The 21083-nt window shown below is 59.4% G+C and overlaps 1 protein-coding gene across 8 annotated transcripts; it reads right to left on the bottom strand.

The window, feature by feature from the left end:
* Positions 1-433: 433 nt before the first annotated feature.
* Positions 434-15341, bottom strand: LOC124226353 (uncharacterized). 8 transcript variants are annotated; one of them, XM_046639514.1, is made up of 3 exons: positions 15263-15341; positions 14378-15146; positions 827-5228 (listed from the first exon to the last, which is right to left on the bottom strand). In XM_046639514.1, the coding sequence occupies exon 3, from the start codon at positions 2541-2543 to the stop codon at positions 1635-1637; it is 909 nt and encodes a 302-aa protein (XP_046495470.1). In that variant the 5' UTR covers positions 2544-5228; positions 14378-15146; positions 15263-15341; the 3' UTR covers positions 827-1634. The 8 variants fall into 8 exon arrangements, 7 of the variants coding, with proteins under 7 accessions (XP_046495470.1, XP_046495472.1, XP_046495473.1 ...); XM_046639516.1 differs by having other exon boundaries at positions 827-3998; XR_006885281.1 differs by lacking the exons at positions 14378-15146; positions 15263-15341 and adding an exon at positions 434-546 and having other exon boundaries at positions 1030-7312.
* Between the last annotated feature and the right edge of the window lie 5742 nt (positions 15342-21083).

Raw genomic sequence — 21083 nt, 5'->3', positions numbered from 1 at the left:
GTGTCTGGGGACATTTGCGGTTGTCACCACGGGTCGGACGTGGGTGCTCCTGGCATCGGGGCGGGGGGTAAAGTCAGGGGTGTTGCTAAACGCCCTGTGATGCCCAGGACGGCCCTGCCCCAGTGTCCGCAGCCCCAGGGAGAGGAAAACACACGTCCACACGGAAGTTTGTACACAAATGTCCACAGCAGCATTATCCTACGAGCCAAACCACGGGAACAATCCACATTCCGGTCAGCCGACAAATAAATAGACAGAATGGGGTCCATCCACACACTGCAATAGGATCCCGCCTTGAGGAGGAACGAAGTGCTGACCCCTCTATGCTGAGCCTCGAAAATACACTAAATGAAAGAAGCCAGACCCAGACGGCCACATAGTGCAAGATCCCACGATGTGACACGCCCAGCACAGGTGGATCCAGAGACAGAGAGCAGAGTGGGGGTTCCGGGGCCGGGGGTCGGGGGAGGGACCGCTGATGGGGAGGGGGCTCCTCTCAGGGGGACGAGGATGTGCTAAAAGGGATTGTGGCGATGTTACACAACTCTGCGAACAGAAGAGAATCCATTGAATTATATGATTTAAGCGAATTGTGTCTTATGTGAATTACATCTCAATAAAGCTGCTATTACAAGATAATAATGAGGGGCCGGCCCCGTGGCCGAGTGGTTAAGTTCTCACGCTCCACTTCAGCAGCCCAGGGTTTCGCTGGTTCGAATCCTGGGCATGGACATGGCACTGCTCATCAGGCCACACTGAGGTGGCGTCCCACATGCCACAACTAGAAGGACCCACAACTGAAAATATACAATCATCTACCAGGGGGCTTTGGGAGAAAAAGGAAAAAATAAGATGATTGGCCACAGATATTAGCTCAGGTGCCAACCTTTAAAAATAATAGTAATAATAATAATGAGGAAAAACCATCGATAGCATCCCGGTTGAGAAACCCCACCGTCCACTCTGCTCGGCCCGGAGCTGCCGTTCACCAACCCGCTGCTCTGGGACAGTCGCGGCGCGGACACTCACCGTGTGTTCATCGTTTCCCACCCATGCGTATGTGGGTCGGCTCCGGGTTCTGCTCCAGTGACCAGGGCGCCCCACACACTCCTGCGCACGCCGCCTGCACACACGCGTGTGAGTCCCCTTTGGTCTGGAGCTAAGAGGGGACCTGCGGAGTCACGGATGGGAGAGCTCACCTTCGCCCGAAGCCGCGGGCCCCACGCGGGCCTTCCCACGCACCAGGCGTGAGAGAAACACGCAGCTGCGCTGCCATGGGCTTGTCCCTGCAGCCGTGTTACCGGGTCCCTCCTGGAGGCGAGGACACGAGGCCCAGAGCGGTGAGTTCCGGCTGGGCCAGGGCGGCAGAGCGGACAGGCTCTCGTCCCACGGCCTCCTCAACGCCCCTGTGAGCCCGGGCGCTCCCCCTCCCGGAGCAGGAGCAGCTCTGAAAAATTCCCCAGAGCGTCGGCCCCGCCGGGCGTGGGGAGGTGACAGCAGGCGACAACTTGCTTAGAAAACCGCCCGTTGCTTCTGAGACATAGATAGGAGCCTCCAGCAAGCTACCCAGGGTGCGGCTGGCTGAACTTTCTAGAACGGCTGGCAAACCTACACCACACATCGCAGCTATCTCCTCAGCACCCAGACTGCCCCCCCCCCCCAACTCCTCCTGCCCGCCCTGCGTCCACCTCAGAACGTGCCTGCACACAAGCAGGACAGGGCGGCCCAGCGGCGACGCCTGGGGGTCTGCACACTGCCGGCCTCCTGCCAAATCCCACTTTTATGCTGGACTTGCTGTGTGACCAGGGGCAGTGACCTGACATCTCTGAGCCGGTCTCCTCACTTAACACAATGGGGACATTAACAGGGGTACCTCTCAGGCCACAGACCCAGCTCTGCGAGATAGACCCATTTTTATTTCTTTCCAATTGACAAGTGCCGATTCCAAGGAAATTCAGTCTCGGTCTCAGGAGTGGGCTGCTCCGTGCTGTGTCGGATGAGAGACCAAATGACTGAGGGGTCCCTCCGGCCACCCGTAAGATGTGCAGGATGCAGCCCGCGGTCCCTCTGGTGGAAGCTCCGCAGCATCTGCATGGCGGGCAGCCGTCCACGCGGGCGCAGAGGCAGCGCCCAGATCCTGTCCCCTCCCGGCAGCACCACGGGATGAGGTGACCAGGCCAGCCTGGCTCTGCGACTCCAGCCTGTGGAACCCCCTCTCCCTCGGCGCCGCTCCAGAGCCGATAGCTGCTCACATTGGGTCTGGGACGCCCAGCCCTGTGAGAGCGCGCAGCTGGGACCGGATGCTGAGCCGCCACCCACCCCACGTCCTTGCTCCCGTCGGATGCCGCAGAAACGGTCGTGCCACTTTCGCAGCAGCCGCCTGCCCGCCACTGTCTTTCTCTCCCGCTTCTGAGAGTTAGACGTGGGTCTGGTTCTGGCTCCACGTCCCCCCGGGGCCGTGAAGGACTGTATCCTGGGGCTGCTGGAACAAGACGGAGGGACAGGGTCCCCAGACTCTCCTGCCTTCGCCTCCCTTGGCACATCTCCCAGCAGAAACAAACTCCTCTCCTGTCTGAACCTGTGTGTTTGGGGGTTTCTTTGTTACAGCAGCTGAGCCTATACCCTGACTAATTAATACATGGGGTTTTCACAAAAGGCATGAGATGGCTAATTTTATGTATCAGCTTGCTGGACCAAGGGCTGCCCTGGTATTTGGTCAAACACCATTCTGGGTGTGTTTCTGGATGAGATTAACATTTGAATCCATAGACTGACTGAAGCAGATTGTTCTCCCCAATGTGGGTGGGCCTTGTCCAATCAGTTGAAGGCCTGAATAGAACAAAAAGGGAGTAAGGGAGGATTCACTCTCTCTGCCTGACTGTCTTCACGCAGGGACGTCCGTCTTCCCTGCCTTTGGACTCAGAGTCGGACTGGAGCTTACACCACGGCCTCCTGGGCCTCCAGCGTGCAGACGGCAAATCGTGGGGCTTCTCAGCCTCCATAACCACGTGAGCCAATTCCTTCTAATGAGTCTCTAGATAGGGAGATAGACAAGTAGATAGACAGACAGACAGACGGATAGATAGATAGACAGACATAGATACAGATGATATGTGGATGTAGATATTGATATGGATATGGATGTGGATGTGGATATCCCATTGGTCTGTGTCTCTAGAGAGCCCAGCTTAATACAAGGCAGATAGATAACTGTCTGCCAGAAGCTTCTACTCCCTGCTTGGTAAAAACAAAATCAAGAAAATTCACAGAGCGACAAACTGTCTTGGAATCGGAGGAGGGAGAATGACGGGGAATAAACGGGAATGAATATCGCTGAGGAATCCCGCCTGAAGGTGACGAGGCCGGAGCGTATATTTGAAACTTGCCAGAGAGCAAATCATCAAAGTTCCCCTGACAAGATAAAGACTGTGTGGCTGTGTGCGATGGACGCTAACTGAGCGATTCTGGTGCTCATCGTGATACCCACATGTATCAAGTCATCGTGTTGTACGCCCCAAACTAATACATTGTATGTCAGTTAGATCCCAATAAAACTGGGGAAGAAATAAAGTTTTGAAAAGAGAATCCTGCTGCAGCAATGCCCACACGGGGGCCGTGTGGAGGAGTGAGGGGCCGAGGCCCAGAGCGCAGGTGGCTCCCGGGGCTGGGTATGCAGCAGAGAGGCCACTTCCAGGGGATGGTGATGACGGCGGGCGGCAGTGGCACGGTGCACCGAGACATGCCTCTGCTGTCTTCCAGGGCAGGCGACGCTGTGCACGCATTTCACAGTCGCAGCAAGTCATGACTGAGCACCTGCTGGGTGGTGGGCCCGGTTCTGGAGCCTGGGGACGCAGCGGGCTGGCCCTCGCCGAGGCGTGTGACTATCCGTGAGGCGCCATGCAGGGCTCTCCAACGCCGGGCTGACGAGCGCTCATGCCCAGCGGAGCCCTGGAAGGTCACAGCAGAGGGACGTGGCCATGGCGGCGGGAGGGACGAATCTGGCGGGAAAACACAGGATGGATTCGAGTCAGATGATGAGCATCCCCAGGAGGGAGAGGCCCAACCCCGCCTTCCACGCTGGCTCGGCAGACGGCTCTCTCTGATAAACGAGAACCGTCTGGCTTTCCCATCACCTGTCACGTGGTGGGGCTTTTCTACCCCGACGCCCACAAGAAGTTAGCACGGCCGTGTGACTGGCCCGGACCAAGGAGATGTGAGCGCAAGTGAGGGAAGTTGCTTCTGAGCAGGAGCTGTAGGAGCCAGTGTGGGATTTGCCCCGGGCCACGGGGTGCTCGTAGCGTGGATGAGACGCTCCAGGAGTCGGGGTCCCGGAGTGAGGAGGGTGGAGCCGAGCCACCAGCCAACCTACCACAGACACGCGGCAGGTGAGAAATGCACGTCGGTTGTTTGAAGCCGTGAGATTGGGGCTTGTTTGTTACCGCAACATAGCTGAGCTGGTGCTGGCCGATGCATCTCCCTCTCACAGACGAGGAGACGGGGTCTGGAAGAGGCCATACAGCTGGCCCATGGCCAGACGGGGGGGCACGTCCAGGACTCACAGCCAGTGTGCGGGTCGCCACGACCTTCCCAGAGGCGGGCTGTCTCCGGTCGGAACAAACCAGCCAAACCCCTGGCTGCTCACCCCGTCAATTACAGCCAATTTCAAGGTCTCCTGGTTTCTAAATGAACAGCCCTGATCGTGTTCGTTACGGGCCCTGTCTGCTGAGGCCGCGCGTTTTATCAGGAGCCGCCAACAAGACGGATGGCCCCGTAGCTGACCGTTCCAGAGCAAAGCTCCTCACAGCAAGTGGCCACGCGGATGCCAGGAATAAATCACGGTGGGGTGGCCGTGCGTCCTCAGCACTCCCGCGAGGCACGGCCAAGGGCGGGAAGGCCTGGAGCAGCGTGGACCCTGGGGGGCTTCGCCGAGGCCCACGGGGCCGCCGGGAGGTCTCCATCAGGTCCCGAGGTTTGGGGGAGCCTCGCGTTTCTCTGCTCAGCATCTACTTCCCCTTCTTGAGGTCCAACCGCACCCACGTTTTCTTGGGGAAACCATCTCTCCTCCACGGCCAGTCCACGTGGTCGGGGGTCCTCCCTTCCCCTCGCAACAGGGAGTGGACACGCGCTCCAGCCTGGCCCGTAGGAGCCCACGGCCTGCCTCGGCCGAGGCCGGCTCAAGTGGGTCTGCACAGCGGGGTGGCGGGTCAGTTCTCCGACTCCTGCTGAAGCTGTGAGGAAGGATAAGTTCCCTTAACACAGGTTCCTCCCAGAAGGCGCGTCTGTGCCACCCACTGTGTCCAGCCACCAGCACAGTTCCAGGCAAGGGGTCGGTGCTGAATGACAGAACAAGCAGGCCGGAGCTCCCTGCCATGTTGAGACGGCCCCTCCACCTGGCTGGCCTCAGCTCCCGTCTGCAGAATGAGGCTACAACAGCACTGACCGATGGCTGGTGTGTCAGTTGGCTCTGGCTACCAAAATGCCCAGTAACAAGTGGCCCTAACGTCAGTGGCTTAAAACCACGGCCACGTGTTCTCATTCACGTGCCCCACCTGCCTCTCGTCCCCCTCGGGTCAGCGGGATCCTCCAGGCGTGTCGTCTCGCCCGATGGCAAGGGCAGGGGGGAAGCATGGGGTCCCGTGAGGGCTGGGGGCCGAGCCAGCATGGCAGCACTTCGGCTTCACTCCTTTGGCCACAGCAAGTCGAGTGGCCGCACCAAAGCCAGGGCTGGGGACGCGCACTCTGCCCCGGGTGGAAGAAAGGTCGAGGCAGGGAGGGGCGGAGTTGGGCCAGCTGTGCCAGGTTGCGTGGCCGGCCCTGACTCTTGTGCCACTTGCCCTCGCTCGGAGCCACCTACTCCAGGGAGCAGAACCAGGCCTGGCACAGAGCCGCTGCTCAGCAAACGCCTGTCCAGCTGAGCAGCTGCCCCCTCCCTCTGCCAGCCCAAGGACTAAAGCAGACACTCACACAGGAGGTCGGGGTCACAGAAACCTGCCAGAGCCACGCTTCTGACCCACCGCAGCCTCGACGCTCCCAGTGGGGTGACCGTCCCATCTCCGTCCCCCAATAAACAGCAGAGCCGGGGGTCCGATTGGCGGGAGGGGTGGGTATTGCCTCTGGGGACTGACTGACTGACCTTGGCCAGTCTGAGCCAGGTCATCTCGTGTCAGCCGGTGGTCCCGGGAGGCCCCGCCCGGCAGCTGACGCCCAGCCCAGGACCAGGAGGCTCAGCTTCAGCGCCGCGCTGAGGACGCAGCTCTCTGCGGCGGGAGGAAGTGGCCCCGAGGCCCCAGGAGACAGGACAGCCGGCTGTGGCCGTGTCCCTGCCCGCAGCCTCCCAGCCCCGCCTGCGAGGTTCCCCTGAGCCCTCCTTCCCGTCTCTGAAAACAGCAACGTCACTGTCCCCTCCCCCTCCCGCCTGCCCCTCCCTGGGGAGCTCGCTGCCCCTGCGTCTGTGCGACCCGCAGCTCGGCCAACGTCCAGGTGCACGAGGTCCCCCCAGCCCGGCCTGCAGACGCTTCCATCTGCCCTGCGCCCCCCACTGCAGGCCACGCGGCCTGGCTCCTCTCTTCCGAGCTCCTCCCTCTCAGCTGGGCTGAGCCAGCCATCTGCGCGGGGGGTGGGGAGGCTGGGCTGGAGGCCTCTGAATCAGGGAGCCCCCCGCTCCCCCACGGCTGCGTTGTCACTGCCCCCCCACCCCAGGCCCCAGCAGAGGGGCAGTGCCTGTCACCAAACACCAACCCAGCTGTCTGGGCTTTGCCCGGGGCAGATAAACTCTGGGTACATCCTGATAGAGACGGATCGTCACTCCCAGCGCCCAGCAGCTTGGGGGTGGGGACGGTGTAAAGCCACAGTCATCAGACAAGAAGTCTGTAGGAAACGCACATGGGTGTCACCTGCTGGGCACGTGCTGGGCGCCCGGCACCGTTCCAACACCATACTCTTCCCACCTTCACCCTCCACAGATAGACACTGTCACCCATTGCACAGAGGAGGAAACTGAGGCTCAGAGCAGGTGGCTCAACTGAGAAAACAGCTAGGAAGTGGCAGAGCTGGGGTCCAAACCAAGCCCTCTGCCCCAGAGCCTCCCCCCTCGCGGCTGCTCTGTGGACGTGTGGACGCCGCTGGGCTAAAGCCCACAGCACCTGGGACCCAGCGATCCCGCTGCCCGGGAAACATCCAAAAGGACTGAAAGCAGGGTCTCAAAGAGATTTTTGCACACCCACGTTCACAGCAGCATTGTTCGCAACAACCGACAGGTGGGAGGAACCCAAATTTCTATCAACAGATGAGTGGACAGCAAAACGTGCTCTGTCCAGATAATGGAATATGATTCAGCCACAAAAAGGAAGGAATCTGGGCCAGCCCGGTGGTGCAGCAATTAAGTTTGCACATTCTGCTTCAGCAGCCCGGGGTTCACCGGTTTGGATCCCGGGCGTGGACCTACCCATAGCTCATCAAGCCATGCTGTGGCAGGCGTCCCACATATAAAGTAGAGGAAGATGGGCACGGATGTTAGCTCAGGGCCAGTCTTCCTCAGCAAAAAGAGGAGGATTAGCAGCAGCTGTTAGCTCAGGGCTAATCTTCCTCAAAAAAAAAAAAGGAAGTAAAAAGGAAGTAAATCTTGTCACATGCTACAACGTGGATGAATCTGGAGGACATTATGCTGAGTGAAAGAAGCCAGTCACAGAAGGACAGACACTGTGGATTCCACTCACACGAGGTCCCCAGAGGAGTCGCGTCCACAGACAGTAGGATGCAGGGGGCGGGGGGCTGGGGAAGGGGTGGGGAGTTAGTGTTCCGTGGGGCAGAGTTTCTGTTTTGCAAGATGGAATCGTTCCGGAGATGTGTTTCACAACAATGTGAATGTACTTAACATGAGCAAACTGTCCTGAAAATGGGTAAGATGGTGAATTTCCTGTTGTGTGCTTTTTACCTCAGTGAACGCACACACACCCGTCATCGTCGTCACCATCAGAGGAAGAATTGCCCCGCTGTGTGGCACTTTTCAGACACCCACTGGGCTGCCGTAAGCCTTTGACCGCAACCTGATGACAGACGGCACCGATGGTCCTGGTTCCTCGCTCTGCGTGTCCCCACGCCTCTGCCAGGTGGCCCTGCGGTCCCTCTCACTGAGGCCGGAGAGTCTCCCCGGGGGCCCCTCAAGTCTGAACGGGGCTCGTGACTGGCTTTCCGTGAAACAGTTCCAGGGTGCTAGTTCCCTGCTGGGCCGTGCGGGCCGGGCCCGTTTCTGCCTGTCCTCCCGACCCCCGGCCCCGGGGTCACACCCGGGCTAGGCTGCTGGCGGAGAGGCGGAGGGCGGGGCAGAGGTCTCACAGCCGCCTGGGCCGAGGCCATCCTCCACCAGCCAACGGCCAGCTGCCTCCAGACGCGTGTGAGCCCGGCTGAGACGGGGAACCCCGCCGAGCCCAGCCCCATCGCTGCCCTGCAGACTCGCGAGCCAAAGAGACGCCATTGTTTGAGGTCACTGACATCTGGGGCCATTTGTCACTCTGCATCGTTTTGCCCAGAGATAACTGATACAAACTCACACAGAAGGCCTCCGTCTGTTCGTTCGTTCATCCAACTGTTCAGAGGGGGCTCAGACTAAGACCCCAGCAGCCCTGACAGGGTGATGAGCGCTGCAAAAGCTTATGGAGGGGCTGCCGGAGAAGGGAAGGGCATGTAGCCAAGCCCTGGGGGGCCAGGGAAGGCTTTCTGGAAGAGGAGTTCTTTTTTTTTTTTTTTTTTTGAGGAAGATTAGCCCTGAGCTAGCATCTGCTGCCAATCCTCCTCTTTTTGCTGAGGAAGACTGGCCCTGAGCTCACATCCGTGCCCATCTTCCTCTACTTTATATGTGGGACGCCTACCACAGCATGGCTTGCCAAGCGGTGCCATGTCCGCACCCGGGATCCGAACCAGCGAACCGTGGGCCGCCGAATCAGAACACGCGAACTTAACCGACGCGCCACCACGCTGGCCCTGGAGGAGTTCTTGAAGGAGGTCTGAAGAAGTGAGAGACAACGGGTGGGGGTTGTGCGTAGGCAGGAGCAGAGGAGGGGGCCCCCGGGCGGGAGGAGCAAGGGCCGAGGCTCTGGCTGGTTGGGGACAGAGCCCGGCTGCTTCGAGAAGCGCGAGGACATTGGGAAAGTTGCAGTACGGCCGTTTTGGAGCTGGGACTGGATCCGGCGCCCCGGGGGGATGTCAGCCGCATCCTGCCAGATCCGATGTGCACTCGAGACCGGCACTGGGGGTGGTGGGGCGGAAGAGCTGTCAGCCGAGCGTGCGATTAGCCCCAGCCGGCCGTGAAGGCTGCCCGGACAGTCAGCGCACCGTCCCCAGGTCACCAGGAGGTGCCGGTGCCCGGCCATCTCAGCTGCCCTTTCCCGGTCTGGCCCTCTCGTGAGCAGTGATGCGCACACTAAGGTTGTCCAGGGTCCCGCTCCATCGTCATGCTGGCTCCCCAGGGACCACGCGGTGGCAGAAACGAGGGTCTCTGCCAAGTGCCCTCTGTCTCCCCACTAATGAGCAGACCGCCGGCGGGTGCAGAGGCCACCCGGCCCCCTCGGGAGCCAGGACGCCCCCCAGGCCATCTCCAGAGTCGCCAGAGGGCGCATTTGCTGGTTCTGGGCAGGGACTGAGGGCAGCGAGAACCGTCCTGCCAACCCCATCCAGACATGGCCACCTGGCCCCGCCACCAACGCCCTACCCCGGCAAGACCCCCCAGCCACCAGCCAGGACCATCCGCTGGCATCCGTCACTCCAGAGAAGAGAAATAAAGCCACTGCCATTTCGTTGTCCCGGGATTAATGTCCCTGCTGCGAAAACAAACGTCGCGTCTTCCCGCCAACATTTATTTTTGATAAATGCTGTGACTCTGCCTTGACATTTCAGAAGCAGCAGGAGACCGTTACGGGGTGACGATGTTCTATTCCACTGACATTATCTCTTAATTATAATATGCAAGTAACGCTGGAAAAAATGGCCCAGAAATAGCTCGTTTAGAGTTGCTGCGCTCTGCCCTGTCGGGGAAATGCTGAGCAACTTCATTCAGCGCTTGCAAATGAGGGGAGACGAATGGATCTCGGGGGGCCTGTGTGCGTCCTGCCTCTTCAGTGACAAGGCCCAGGGGTGGCAGGGAGGCGAGGATCCCAGGGCACCGGCTGGACTCCCCTGTCCCCGGGCCCCCGCCCCTCCATCCCCATCTCAGACTCAGAGGGCGCGTCACCCCAGCACCAACCCGCAGCCTGCCAGCTCCAGCCCCGCGAAACGGCTCACGGTTTAGCGCAGAGGGGACGGTGGTGATTTTTTTTCAGGAAATTAATTCCGTTCAGGGGCAGGAAGGTCGAGGGGAGAGCCGGCAGGAGGAAATCCCATTTAGCAAATCCTCTGGGGCCTTCAGGGCGGAAGAAAGACTCGCCCAGTTCGGAGGTCGCGGGGTCCTGGGGGTCGCCCTCGGGGGCTGTGGACATGGAAGGAGCTCTCAGGCTCTCTGGACGACATTTGTGGGAACCTGACACGTCGGGGGCAAGAAGGGCCACGTGGGTTCATGGTGGAAAGCCTCGCCGCTCCAGACACAACCAGCGAGAACTCAAACTCCAGCAGCGGTTCTCAGCTGGGGTGGCCCCGGGGACGCCGGGCTGTCTGGAAACAGCTCGCTGGTTGTCACGACCGAGGGCTGGGGCTCCTGGCGTCTGGTGGGTCGAGGCCAGGGGTGCTGCTGGACGTCCTGCAGCACCCAGGGCAGCCCCCCATGAAGAATGATCTGGAACTAAGGCTGGGGGGCCCAGGCTGAGAACCCAGGGCTGTGGGAGAGAAGGTGGACTGGCAGGTGGGGAAGTCGGGGGCCTGGGAGAGTCTGGAAACGCACCTCCCGTCTCCAGCTCCGAAGGAGCCACACCTGCAAAGCCCCTGGGCCGCGTCAGACCCCGGGCTCTGCCTGCAGGGGAGGGCGCAACCGTCACTGTCCCTGTTGCCTCCGTCGCCCCCTCTCCGTCTGTTCACTCCCCGCTGGTCAACGCTGCTTCTCAGGAGGACACCCTGAGACTGGGGCGCTGGCTTCAAGTGGCCACAGAGTGGAGACGAGGGGCTCCGGGCTGTGGGACATCCCCAGGGGTCCATGCGCTGCCGACGGGCCCCCAGAACGTGTTCCCATGTCCGTGTCTGTGTCCAGGTTGGCCTCCGCCAGCGTCTAGGAGGCTCTCCCAGGAGTTCAGGCCCGGAGCGGGATCACCGGCTCAGGGGCCACCAGGGCACAGCAGCCTTTAGTGAGCGAGGCTGGCCCGGGCGTGACCTGGCACCCGGAGGACAGCGGGCAGGCACGTGGGCCCAGCGTGGCCAGATCTCCAGATTTTGTAAGAGTAGCTGAAATACAGATTTTTTATAGGAAATCTCTTGATTTTACAATATTGGCTGCTAATTTCAGGGTTTTCTCTCCCCTTTAAACACTGTGTGAGCCAAAGTCAACATGCTGACAGGTGCCAGCTTGCACCCTTCCGTCTGGTCCAAGGTCATTCCTTCCCCTGGGAGGTGACCCCACACCAGCCCGGAGTTGCCCTGGAACTCACCTGCCCCGGGGGCGTGGCCACAGGCGGCCCCCCACCAACTGGCCCCCCAGGGGACGTGCACCTGAAGGTCAGGGGCCTTTAGCTGCCTCTGACCCCCCTCTGCCCCCAGGTCCATGAAGCCACCTCATACCAGCTGGCCACCCGGCTGAGTGAGGTCCCCTCTCTGAGCCTCAGTCGCCGCATCTGTGGAAGCGGGACGAGGACAGCGACGGCCTCTGTGGGACGTTGTGAGCAAGCGTGGAGAGCGCACGCAGGGCCCAGCACACAGTAGGGCCTCAGTCCAAAGGGCAGAAATAATCAAAACCAGAAAGGATAAAAAGTCGCCTTGGCTGGCGTCTCCAGGAGAAGGGAGGGGAGACGAGGGCTGTGCTGTCCATGTTGTTCTCTTGCTCCCAAGAACATCGTGGGGGGCCAGCGCAGGGAACACACATAGGATTTGGGGGGCAGAAGACCTGCGTTCGAATCCCAGCCGCCTCACTACCTCGCTGTGCAGCTTTGGACAGCTCACTCAACCTCTCTGAGCCTCGGTTTCCTCTTCTGTAATATGGGGTGAATTCCTCCTTGCAGAATTTGCGTAGGGACGAAAGACGTGAGATAAGGCAAGCACTAAGCACAGAGAGTCACTTGAAACACGAGGGCACCCCTCAGAAAGGCCCAGCGTCCCCTTCCACCACCGTTCCTGGGTTATGCATCGAAGGGGGCAGAGCGCGAGTGGACAGCCTGCACCTTCAGGTTTTCTGGGCTGTGCGGTGACCTCCTGTCCCTCCTTCGTGCCGAGGTGACTTGTTTCAGACTCGTTTCGCCTGCTCCCCAGGCAAAGTCAGTATCGGCCTCGGCCCAAGGCCGGGCTCAGCTACTGATGTCACCGTGGGCGACTAGGCCGGAAACGGTCACGATCGCGGCAGTCCGCCTGCCACCTCCTCGAAGGGAGGGGCTCCCCATCCCGGTTTGTCCCACGGGCGGCAGCTGCAGACAGGCCTTCAGTCCCCGTGGGCCCAGCACGGGGCACCCGGCTCCATCTTCCTCTCACGCCAGTCGCTAGAGCGGCTGCTCGGGGGTCCGGGACGGCGGTCTGCTTTGTTCTCCGCTCAGTTCCCGGGGCCCGGAGCCGGCCGCCCAGCCAGGTGCTCCGTGAGCGCGTGCTGACCCACGGGAGCAGGGTCTGCGGTTTCTGCGTCGCACGTGCCAGGCCCCTCCGTGCATCTTCCATCGCTGCCCCCGAGGCTCCTGGCGGGGCGTCTGGGTCAGGATGGCCCAGGGACGCCGCGGTGACAGGCAGTCCCAGGTCTCGGCAGCTAGCGTGACCGAGGCTGGCTTCCTGCTGCTGCTTCAGAGGTCACCCTGGGGCTGTGCTCCTCGCTGTCCTCCTCTGGGACCCGGGCTGACGGGCGGCCAGCACCGCAGACACTGCATGTCGCAGGGCAGAGAGGAGGAGGAAGAGTGCTGAAGGCTCGCAGCCCTGCAGCCCCAAAAGTGACAGAGGTGATTCCCATGTCTCAGCTCTCAGCCACGATGAATCACACGGTTCCACCAACCACAAGGGAGCCAGGACGTGCCATCTTCCCAGCTGCCCAGAAGATGACAGTGAGAACTATATGGTGTACACACTACTGATGGCTACACATGGGTATTCTTATCCCCATGTTTACAACTGAGAATGTTGAGGCTCAGAGAGGTTAAGAGACTTGCCCAAGGTCACACAGCTACTAAAAAGTACATCCAGGATTCACACCCAGTCCAGTCTGACTCTAGGAACTTGTGTCTCAGCCATTACCGTTTACAAACCCCAAAGTGCGATTCGTTGAACCCTGTTTGTACGTAAGATGAACACATTCAGTGAATCACGCTGGCGAAAGACACCCACATACACACCTCCAGAAAGGGGCGTGCAGCCCCAGGCATTTATGCCTAAATTACACAGTGAACAAGTCCTGCCCCAAATCTGACAGAGCTGGGCCTAAGACGTGCTTCATTTGGCTCACAGAGTATTTTATTTAATTAGAATCTGTTGCCAATAATTAAAAATCAGGAGATTTTACATTTTTTAAAACCATCTTCTTTTGAAAATTCAAACAAAAAGGAAGGTGCAGCAACTCTGGCCTGTGTGCCTCAGCGGGTCAGCGGGCGGGAGGCCGAGCTGGGCTCTGGACGACGGCGGGGCCAGAGGGTCCCTAGCCCAGAGCCCCGCACCAGAGGTGCCCCGCGCCCAGGCCCGAGTGAGGTCAACGGCGGCGCCTGCTGGTGATGGGCGGCATTACAGCTCGGCTCCACTAGACCCTGCAGCCAGCGGCCGTCAGGGCTTGTTCCAAGACCACAGAGCAACACACTTCAAAGTCTTTCCACACTATTTTCAGCCTGAAGTGCATAAATCCTGCTTCTGTACACTCCTCACGAGCACCCATGAAATACACAAGGCAGGAATTAGAATTCCCGTCAGACAGAGGGAGGCGCAGAACAGAGAGGTCGCAGTGGCGTGCCTGAGGGACACAGCGGCCTCTCCAGCAAACAGCTCCAGCTCCCACCCCCTGCCGCCCACCTCCTCGCCGAGGCTGACATCATGGGGGAAACCATGCCCTTCCCTCAACAGCTGTTGCTGCCGCAGTCCGAGACCACAGGGCTGAGCACACCACCAGGCAGGACCAGAGAGGCCGGTATCCCGGCTGGGCGTCTCCATGCCCTAAAAATGGAACGAATTCCTGCGGCCCAGGGATAGCAGATGGGGCGGGTCGCGGAAACAGACGGAGGAGCCCAGAGCCCAGAAGAACATTCCACAGGCCTGAACCACGGCCGCAGGCTGGCCACCACGTTCATACCTTCCACGCCACGCTGCTCCCTGGCCATCTGCCGGGATGTCCCCCGGGGGAGAGGAGCCCCGCTGCGTAATGGAAGCCGAGGAGGCAAATGAGATCCAGCTTGCAGAAATGTGCATCGTGGCCCTCGTAGCTCAAACATCTGTTCCTGAAAGACGAAAACAAGCAGCTCCATCGCGAGGGCCCCTCCTCCCTCGGCCGAGGGCTTCCTTCTGGATGTTGTCAGGCTCGCTGTGCCCAAGGCTTCATGCAAAGGTGCCATGAGATCCAGAAACGCCAAGACACTGCCCTCGGGCCTCCCCCCACCCTGGGAAGACACCCAGGCCTGGACCCTCAGAGCTGGAGAGGAACATGGGAAAGACCCGGCCCCGGCAGGGACCCTCTTCAGAAGTCCCGGGCTGCCCCTCCGCCTCTCCTGCCCTCCCTTTCCAGTTTGCTGTGGGGTTTGGAGAGCCAAGCCCTATTTTTAGGAATGTTTATGCTCCCTCCGCTCCTTCCCCCTCCTTCGCGGCGTCTCTGGAATGAGCCCGGATGGTCCCCTGCGCCGAGCTTTTCCAGCGCGTTGGGCACAGGCCTGGCATGCAGTCTCTTCCCAGATGGAGCTGGGCTCGCGCTTGGGGGAAATGAGTCTTGCGTTCTCCTTGGGTCTCCCCGGCTTCCCGGATTCTCCCGAGTCAGGGCCTGCCTGCAGCTTTGGCTGGGAACGACGCTCCTCGAAGCCGGTTTCCCCAGCGCCATTCCAGACGGGCCGAGAGAAAGGAGGGGTCTCTGGCTGCCAGCAACAATAATGACCCGGGTTAACTGGACCAGGGGGCGTGCAGGGCAGAGGCCAGGGGCGCAACCCTGGGACTCGGCTACCAAGGGTCAAATCTGGACTCCCACACTTACCAGTCATAACACCTGAACACGTACTTCGCCTCTCTGTGCCTCAGTTTCCCCATCTGTAACGTGAAGAGAAGGATGGTAACAGCACTTTCCTGGTTATAAGGAGATGAAACGAGTCTAGGATGTAACAGTGTGTGGCACACAGCAAGCGCTCAATAAATGTCAGCGATGACCTGTCTTAGGAGAGGAAGCCGGCACAGGGGGCCCAGCTCCGGCCCCGCTGAGCCGGGAAGGGCCGGCGTCTGAGACTGTGCATCTGTTGCACAGCCGCAGTTCCGATCGGGTTGGGGCCATCCCGGGGCCAAGGGCGCGCACGGCGCCGGGGCGCTGCGTCCCCCCAAATCATGGTCAGACCCAGGGCCGCTCTCAGCCGGGGCGCAGCGTCCGGTCCTGGAGCCCCGCCGCCCGACGGAAGGTGGCAGCCCTGTCCCCGCCCGACGCGGCCCCTGCTGAGCGACATCTTACGGCGTTTCCACGCGCGGAAACCGGTGGCTCGGTCGGTGTGAACGCAGACGGAGCCCGGGTTTGCAGCCCGGCCGTCGGATTCTCATTTTGCACTTTTCATACATCCGGAGCCTCCAATACAGACGAAGCTCAGCCCCTGAGCCACAGAGGGGCCCGTGGACCCCGGACCGCACATGGTTGGCACACAGCGGCCCCGGTGGCTGAGGCCTGCACTGCCGGCCCGGGGGCTCTGGGGGGCGGGGGGGGCAAGGGGGGGATAGTGGGCTGGGGGCAGCCTCACCCAAGTGGGTCACATGCTTCTCTCCCGCAAGTCACACCCCAACCCCTGCCCCCATCACCGGCTCGTTTACTCTACACGCACCGCCTTGCACACCCCACGGGGCCAGCCACCTGCCCGGCGCTGGGGACGCGGCGGGATCCCCAGGAGGGAGGCAGAGCGGGCCCAAGGCTCCCATCCAAAGGAAGATGACACCGCGCAGGGCAGGGACTCGGGGCCGGAGAGCGAAAACCAAAGGGATGCAGCCGCCCTCGCAGGGGTCACCTAGGAATCAAGAAGAGACGAGAGGCAAGGAACATGCCTCAGTTTCCTCACCTGTACAAAGGGCCTGAGGCTGCTGCAGCTGCCATCTCGGGTGCTCCGAAGGTCCTGCAGCAAGAGCGGGCGGGGGGGGGGGGGGGGGGGGCAGGCAAGAGAGGTCTTATAAACTGCGGAGTGCCACCTGCTGGATCCCTGCGCATCCGCACCTGCCCCTAGGGGAACCCACACTCAGTGCAAACAGCCGTCACCTTCACTCCCCAGCTTCAAACCTCCAGTGCTCCCCATTGTACTTAAAATCCAAACTACGGGGCGCTGCCTGACTGGGGCCCTGTCTGACCCTCCACCCTCATCTCCCTCCAATCCCTCACCATCTCGCTAACTACACTCCAGCCATGCCCACTCACTTCTGAACTGCATGTTGCTGCCTCAGGGCCTTTGCAAATGCAGTTCAGTTCCCAGTTCCTAAAGTGCCCTTTTCCAGATTTCTTCAAATCCTTCAGGAATCAGCACAAACGGTACTTCTCAGAGGACCCTTCTGGAAACACTCTCTCATCTAAGTAGCACCCCCCACAGACACCTCCTCAAGTCATGTCGCTTTCCTGGCCTGGGGGCTCTCTGGAGTTACCTTATTCCTTCACTAGCTGCTCTGCTGTCTACCCCACTAGCAGGTAAGCCGCGAGGGCAGAGACCAGGCCTGCTTGGGCCGTCACTGTTTGCTGAGGCGGCTGACGCTGGTGCTCTAACGGGTCCGAACAGATGCCTTTGGACTGTTTTCGTGCCCCAGCTTTAGTGCACTTTCACGCTCCAAAACCAGTGCCCGCCGGCGTCCTCGGGGAACTGTCCTTGGGCTGCTGGAGCCCGTTTGCCCCCCTGGGACACCCTGTGGCCAGGAATCTTTGTCTCAGCCCCTGGCCTGCGGGATCGGATGCAAAATAACCCCCGAGATATGCGGAGCGTCCTGCACCGCGCGCGCACCAGAGGACAGCGGGAAGGAATGAACGCGCGCGTGCGCACAGCCCTCTCCGAGCGTGGGGCCCCGCAAGCGCCCTGCACACAGTGGGTGTCTGATAAGCGCTTGCTGGGAGCCCGGCATCTGCCGTCTTTCACGGTGGGGGGTCCTCGACCCCGGAGAGGGCGCTCACGCATCCACTTCTGCTCCACCCTCGCGCGGTTCTCAGACCCAGAGACGGCATCTTCGCTCCCGGCTCCTGGACGGGAAACCGAGGCTCAGAGAGGTCGTAGGTTTCCCCAAGGCCACCCCGCGCCTGGCGCCGAGCAGGGATGGGCACGCAGGTAGCCTGCCGCCCAGGCCAGAGAACCCCCCTATCGTGCTAAGGAAGAGCAAACGCCACGTGAGCCCCGTTTTTATTTGAGGGGCGTCACTCTTGCGCACAAGACCCTTGAAAGGAAGGGGTCAAGACTCCTTTGAAAACCTGAATATTACGGAAACGCTTCCTAGAAAAAAAATGCTCGGACACAGGCATAAAATGCGATTTCTTGAGATTACAAGTCCCTGAAGCTGGGCTGTGACCCTAAGTAACGTGTCCCCCCCGACCACCATTTATGGACCACCCGAGAGGCGAGAACGCGGGCCTCCGCGCAGCCGGTGTGCGCAGCTCGCCCCCCAGTGGCCGATCCTGGAATTGCCCCGAAGCCCGGCGCCGCGGCCGCGGAGGGGAGGGATTTTCCCAGCAGCCCCCGGGGGACTTGATGTCAAAATGCGGAAAAGCCGCACGTGGATGTAGGCAAGGGAGGAACCCTGAGACGGGTTACATCTCAGGACGACCTCTCAGGCCACTGCACGGAGAGGGGACCACACGGGACACGCGGGGAGCCAGGAGAGTGGCTGGCCAGCCTGGCAGGGCCCCCAGGGCAGACCCCGCGGCATCCGTCAGAAGGGCTCCGGATCAGCGGGCCTGAACGCAGAGTCCCCACGCCCGAACCATCGCGCGCGGCCACCGGCTCCCCTGAGCTCCACGCTGACCCCGCCGGGCAGGTATTACATCATTCCCATCTTCTCTCAGAGGAGGAAAGCCACCGCCGTGACGTCACTCAGTGCGTGTGAGCGCTCGATAAATATCGGTGGAAAGAATGGCCGTCTGTGCGGGCAGAGGAATGCCGAGCGATGAGAATAATGGTCTTGGTTAAGCATCTTCCAGTCTCGGGCACAATGGCAGGTGCTGGGGGTTACATTACAGGCCCTTGGGGCTGGGGACTACAGCAACTGGAGTTAGGATTTCTAATATTCTAGAACATTCTAGCCTCATCTAGGGTACAGTTACAGTGCCTCAGAAATTCCAAGACAGGGAAAAGCTGAGTGAGCAGAAGCAATCAGGGGGGCTGCCTGGAGGAGGGGGCATGGCTGGAATTGAGCCTTTGATGATGGTGAGGACTGAAAGGAGGGAAACCTTCCACACAGGAGTCACAGTTATCCCACAAGCAGAGCGGGAAGATGGGGGAGTCGGGACACGATAAGGGACAGGGCAGAGTCCCTGAATGCGGCAGACCTAGCGGTACCTGCATGAACACCTTTAACAGCGATGTATTTGTTTTAACAGATACTGGACTCGCCCATTGGACCCACAAGTTCAGATACAGCTGCTTTTCTTTGAAAAGAAAATTCTTTAAGTGAAACAAGCAAGTCAAATTAAAGAAAAATATTAAGTTGGTGGAGTCCCACAGTAGGGGCGGTTGGAGTGTAGGGTGAGGGCCTGGGCAGGAGGCCTCAGAGTCAGAGACACTCCTGAGGGCTCTTTCGGCAGACGCCACGCTGACGCAGTGTCCCTTAGGGTGTCCGCAGCCGTCCTTCCAGCCGTGGGCCGGAGGGCAGTTTCCTCTCTGAGCCCCGGATGAAGGAGTGGCGGGGTTTAGAGACCAAGGTTGTACCAAAACCAATCAGTTTGAACCTTACAAAGATGCTCAGAGGCGAGATGTGCACATAGCGAGGCACGCAGAGGGCACATTCAGCGCTTCTGTCCTCTGTCCCCTTGGGACATACCTGCACACACACACACACACACACACCCCAGAATGTTTCATGGGGATTTTTTGGGTTTTTTTCTTCATGAGCTGGTAGAGTTGAATGCAAAAGTCAGAAATGTCCCTAATGAGGCTCCCACCCAGGGAGGTCACTAGTGATCTGCCGAACGCCAGGGACCGCAACGCTCAGGAACAGACAAGGGTTTACGGGGACCACCTTTTGGGCCTGGAGCCGTGAGCTTTGGCCCGCCATCTCCCTGAGAGCAGGCCCAGGCCCCAGGGGCCGGCCCCCTGCCCCGTCACCAGGCCCCTGGCCTCTGCAGCAGGCAGATGCAGCTCCCCCACCCCCCAGCCCCACCAGGGGGACACCCCAAATACTGGTTTCGAGAACGAATCTGGAGATTGCGTGATCCTTTTGCAAGTAAGGGGTTTCCACTTTGCTGCTCTCTGCAGAAGTGAAGGAAGGTCGGCTGACAGATGAGTGACACTGCTTGGTGATGACAGGTCACCACCCGATTTTTTCCCTCCACTCAGGAGTTAAGAACTGAGTGCCCTTGCTATAGGCACATTCCTTCCGCTCCTGGCTACTTATTTGTGTAAACAAGGCTCCTCTATCTTAAATCTACAAAAATCAGAACACAGCTGCTGCCATTGTCTCATTCTGGCAGGAAGCGTAGTCGTTCGTGGGTACGGGGTGGAGGGGGCGTCCTCCTCATCTCATCGTGAGATGTGTTTCCCAGCAAACAAAAACCCCAGCAAGATACCCCTATGAATGATTAAAATTTTAAAAACTGAAAATACCAAAGTGCCGGCCAGCACGCAGAGCCACCTCTCTGGCAGGAGCGCAGGACGGCACAGCCCCCGTGAGACTCTGGCAGTTTCCATGGGACCCAGCACTCCCAGCCGAGGCATTTCACCCATGACAAAGGAGAGTATGTGCACGTCACTGTTGGTAGCAGTCTGTACTCGTAATCGCCCCAAACTGGAAACACTTGAAATGTCCTTCAACTCGTGAATGGTTAACAACCTACGGTAAATGCAGGCCATGAATGCTTCTCGGCAATGGGAAGAAACCACTAGGGTCCAGGCGGCCGCTGGTATGCATCTGAGACAAGACGCTGGGGAAAGCAGCCAGTCTCTGAAGGCTTCATGCTGTACGATTCCGTTTTTGTGACTTTCTGGAAAAGGCACAGCTCTCTGGTCGCCAGATGTGAGGTCCTCTGGCAGGGTTTTACGACGGGGGGAGCGGGACACGTGGAGGGAGGATGGCCTCCCTCTGTGTCTTGGCTGTTGGTGGTCACTCCGATCTATATGTGTTACAATGCTTAGAACTGGAGACACACACCAACTCTATCCATTTAAAGATATATAAGATACATACAAGAAGGAGATACATTCCAACAAAGTTTATTTCTTTGATATATAACAAAATGTGAAACATGTCGATACCGCTGATCAATTGTGTACCCAGCGTGGAATGGCCGTCCAGACCGGAAAACATTTAACCTTTATGGTTACGTGAAAAAATCAAAACATCCGTTCAACTCGAACAGATATCCATGTTGCAGAGATGTTCAATAGAATGATTAATAAAACTTAAAGGCACAGATTATGTAACATTTAGCTAAAATTCTAGGGGAGAAGAAGGAAATACACGTTCAAGGGGGGAAGGCTAAAACTTCTGACTACGAGAGCTTGTTCGTGTATTTTTTTAAATTTCTGTTGAGTGTCAGCTCGCCGTCATATCTAGAGCTCATTGGGTCCATTTCCAAGAGCGAGGACATGGTTTTATTTCAAAACTTCAATGACGACAATATGCAGGAAATTCATCCTTTGCAACTA

Source organism: Equus quagga, chromosome 15, assembly GCF_021613505.1.
Source record: "Equus quagga isolate Etosha38 chromosome 15, UCLA_HA_Equagga_1.0, whole genome shotgun sequence".
Classification (NCBI taxonomy): domain Eukaryota; kingdom Metazoa; phylum Chordata; class Mammalia; order Perissodactyla; family Equidae; genus Equus; species Equus quagga.
This window is presented reverse-complemented; position numbering and strand designations above follow the sequence as displayed.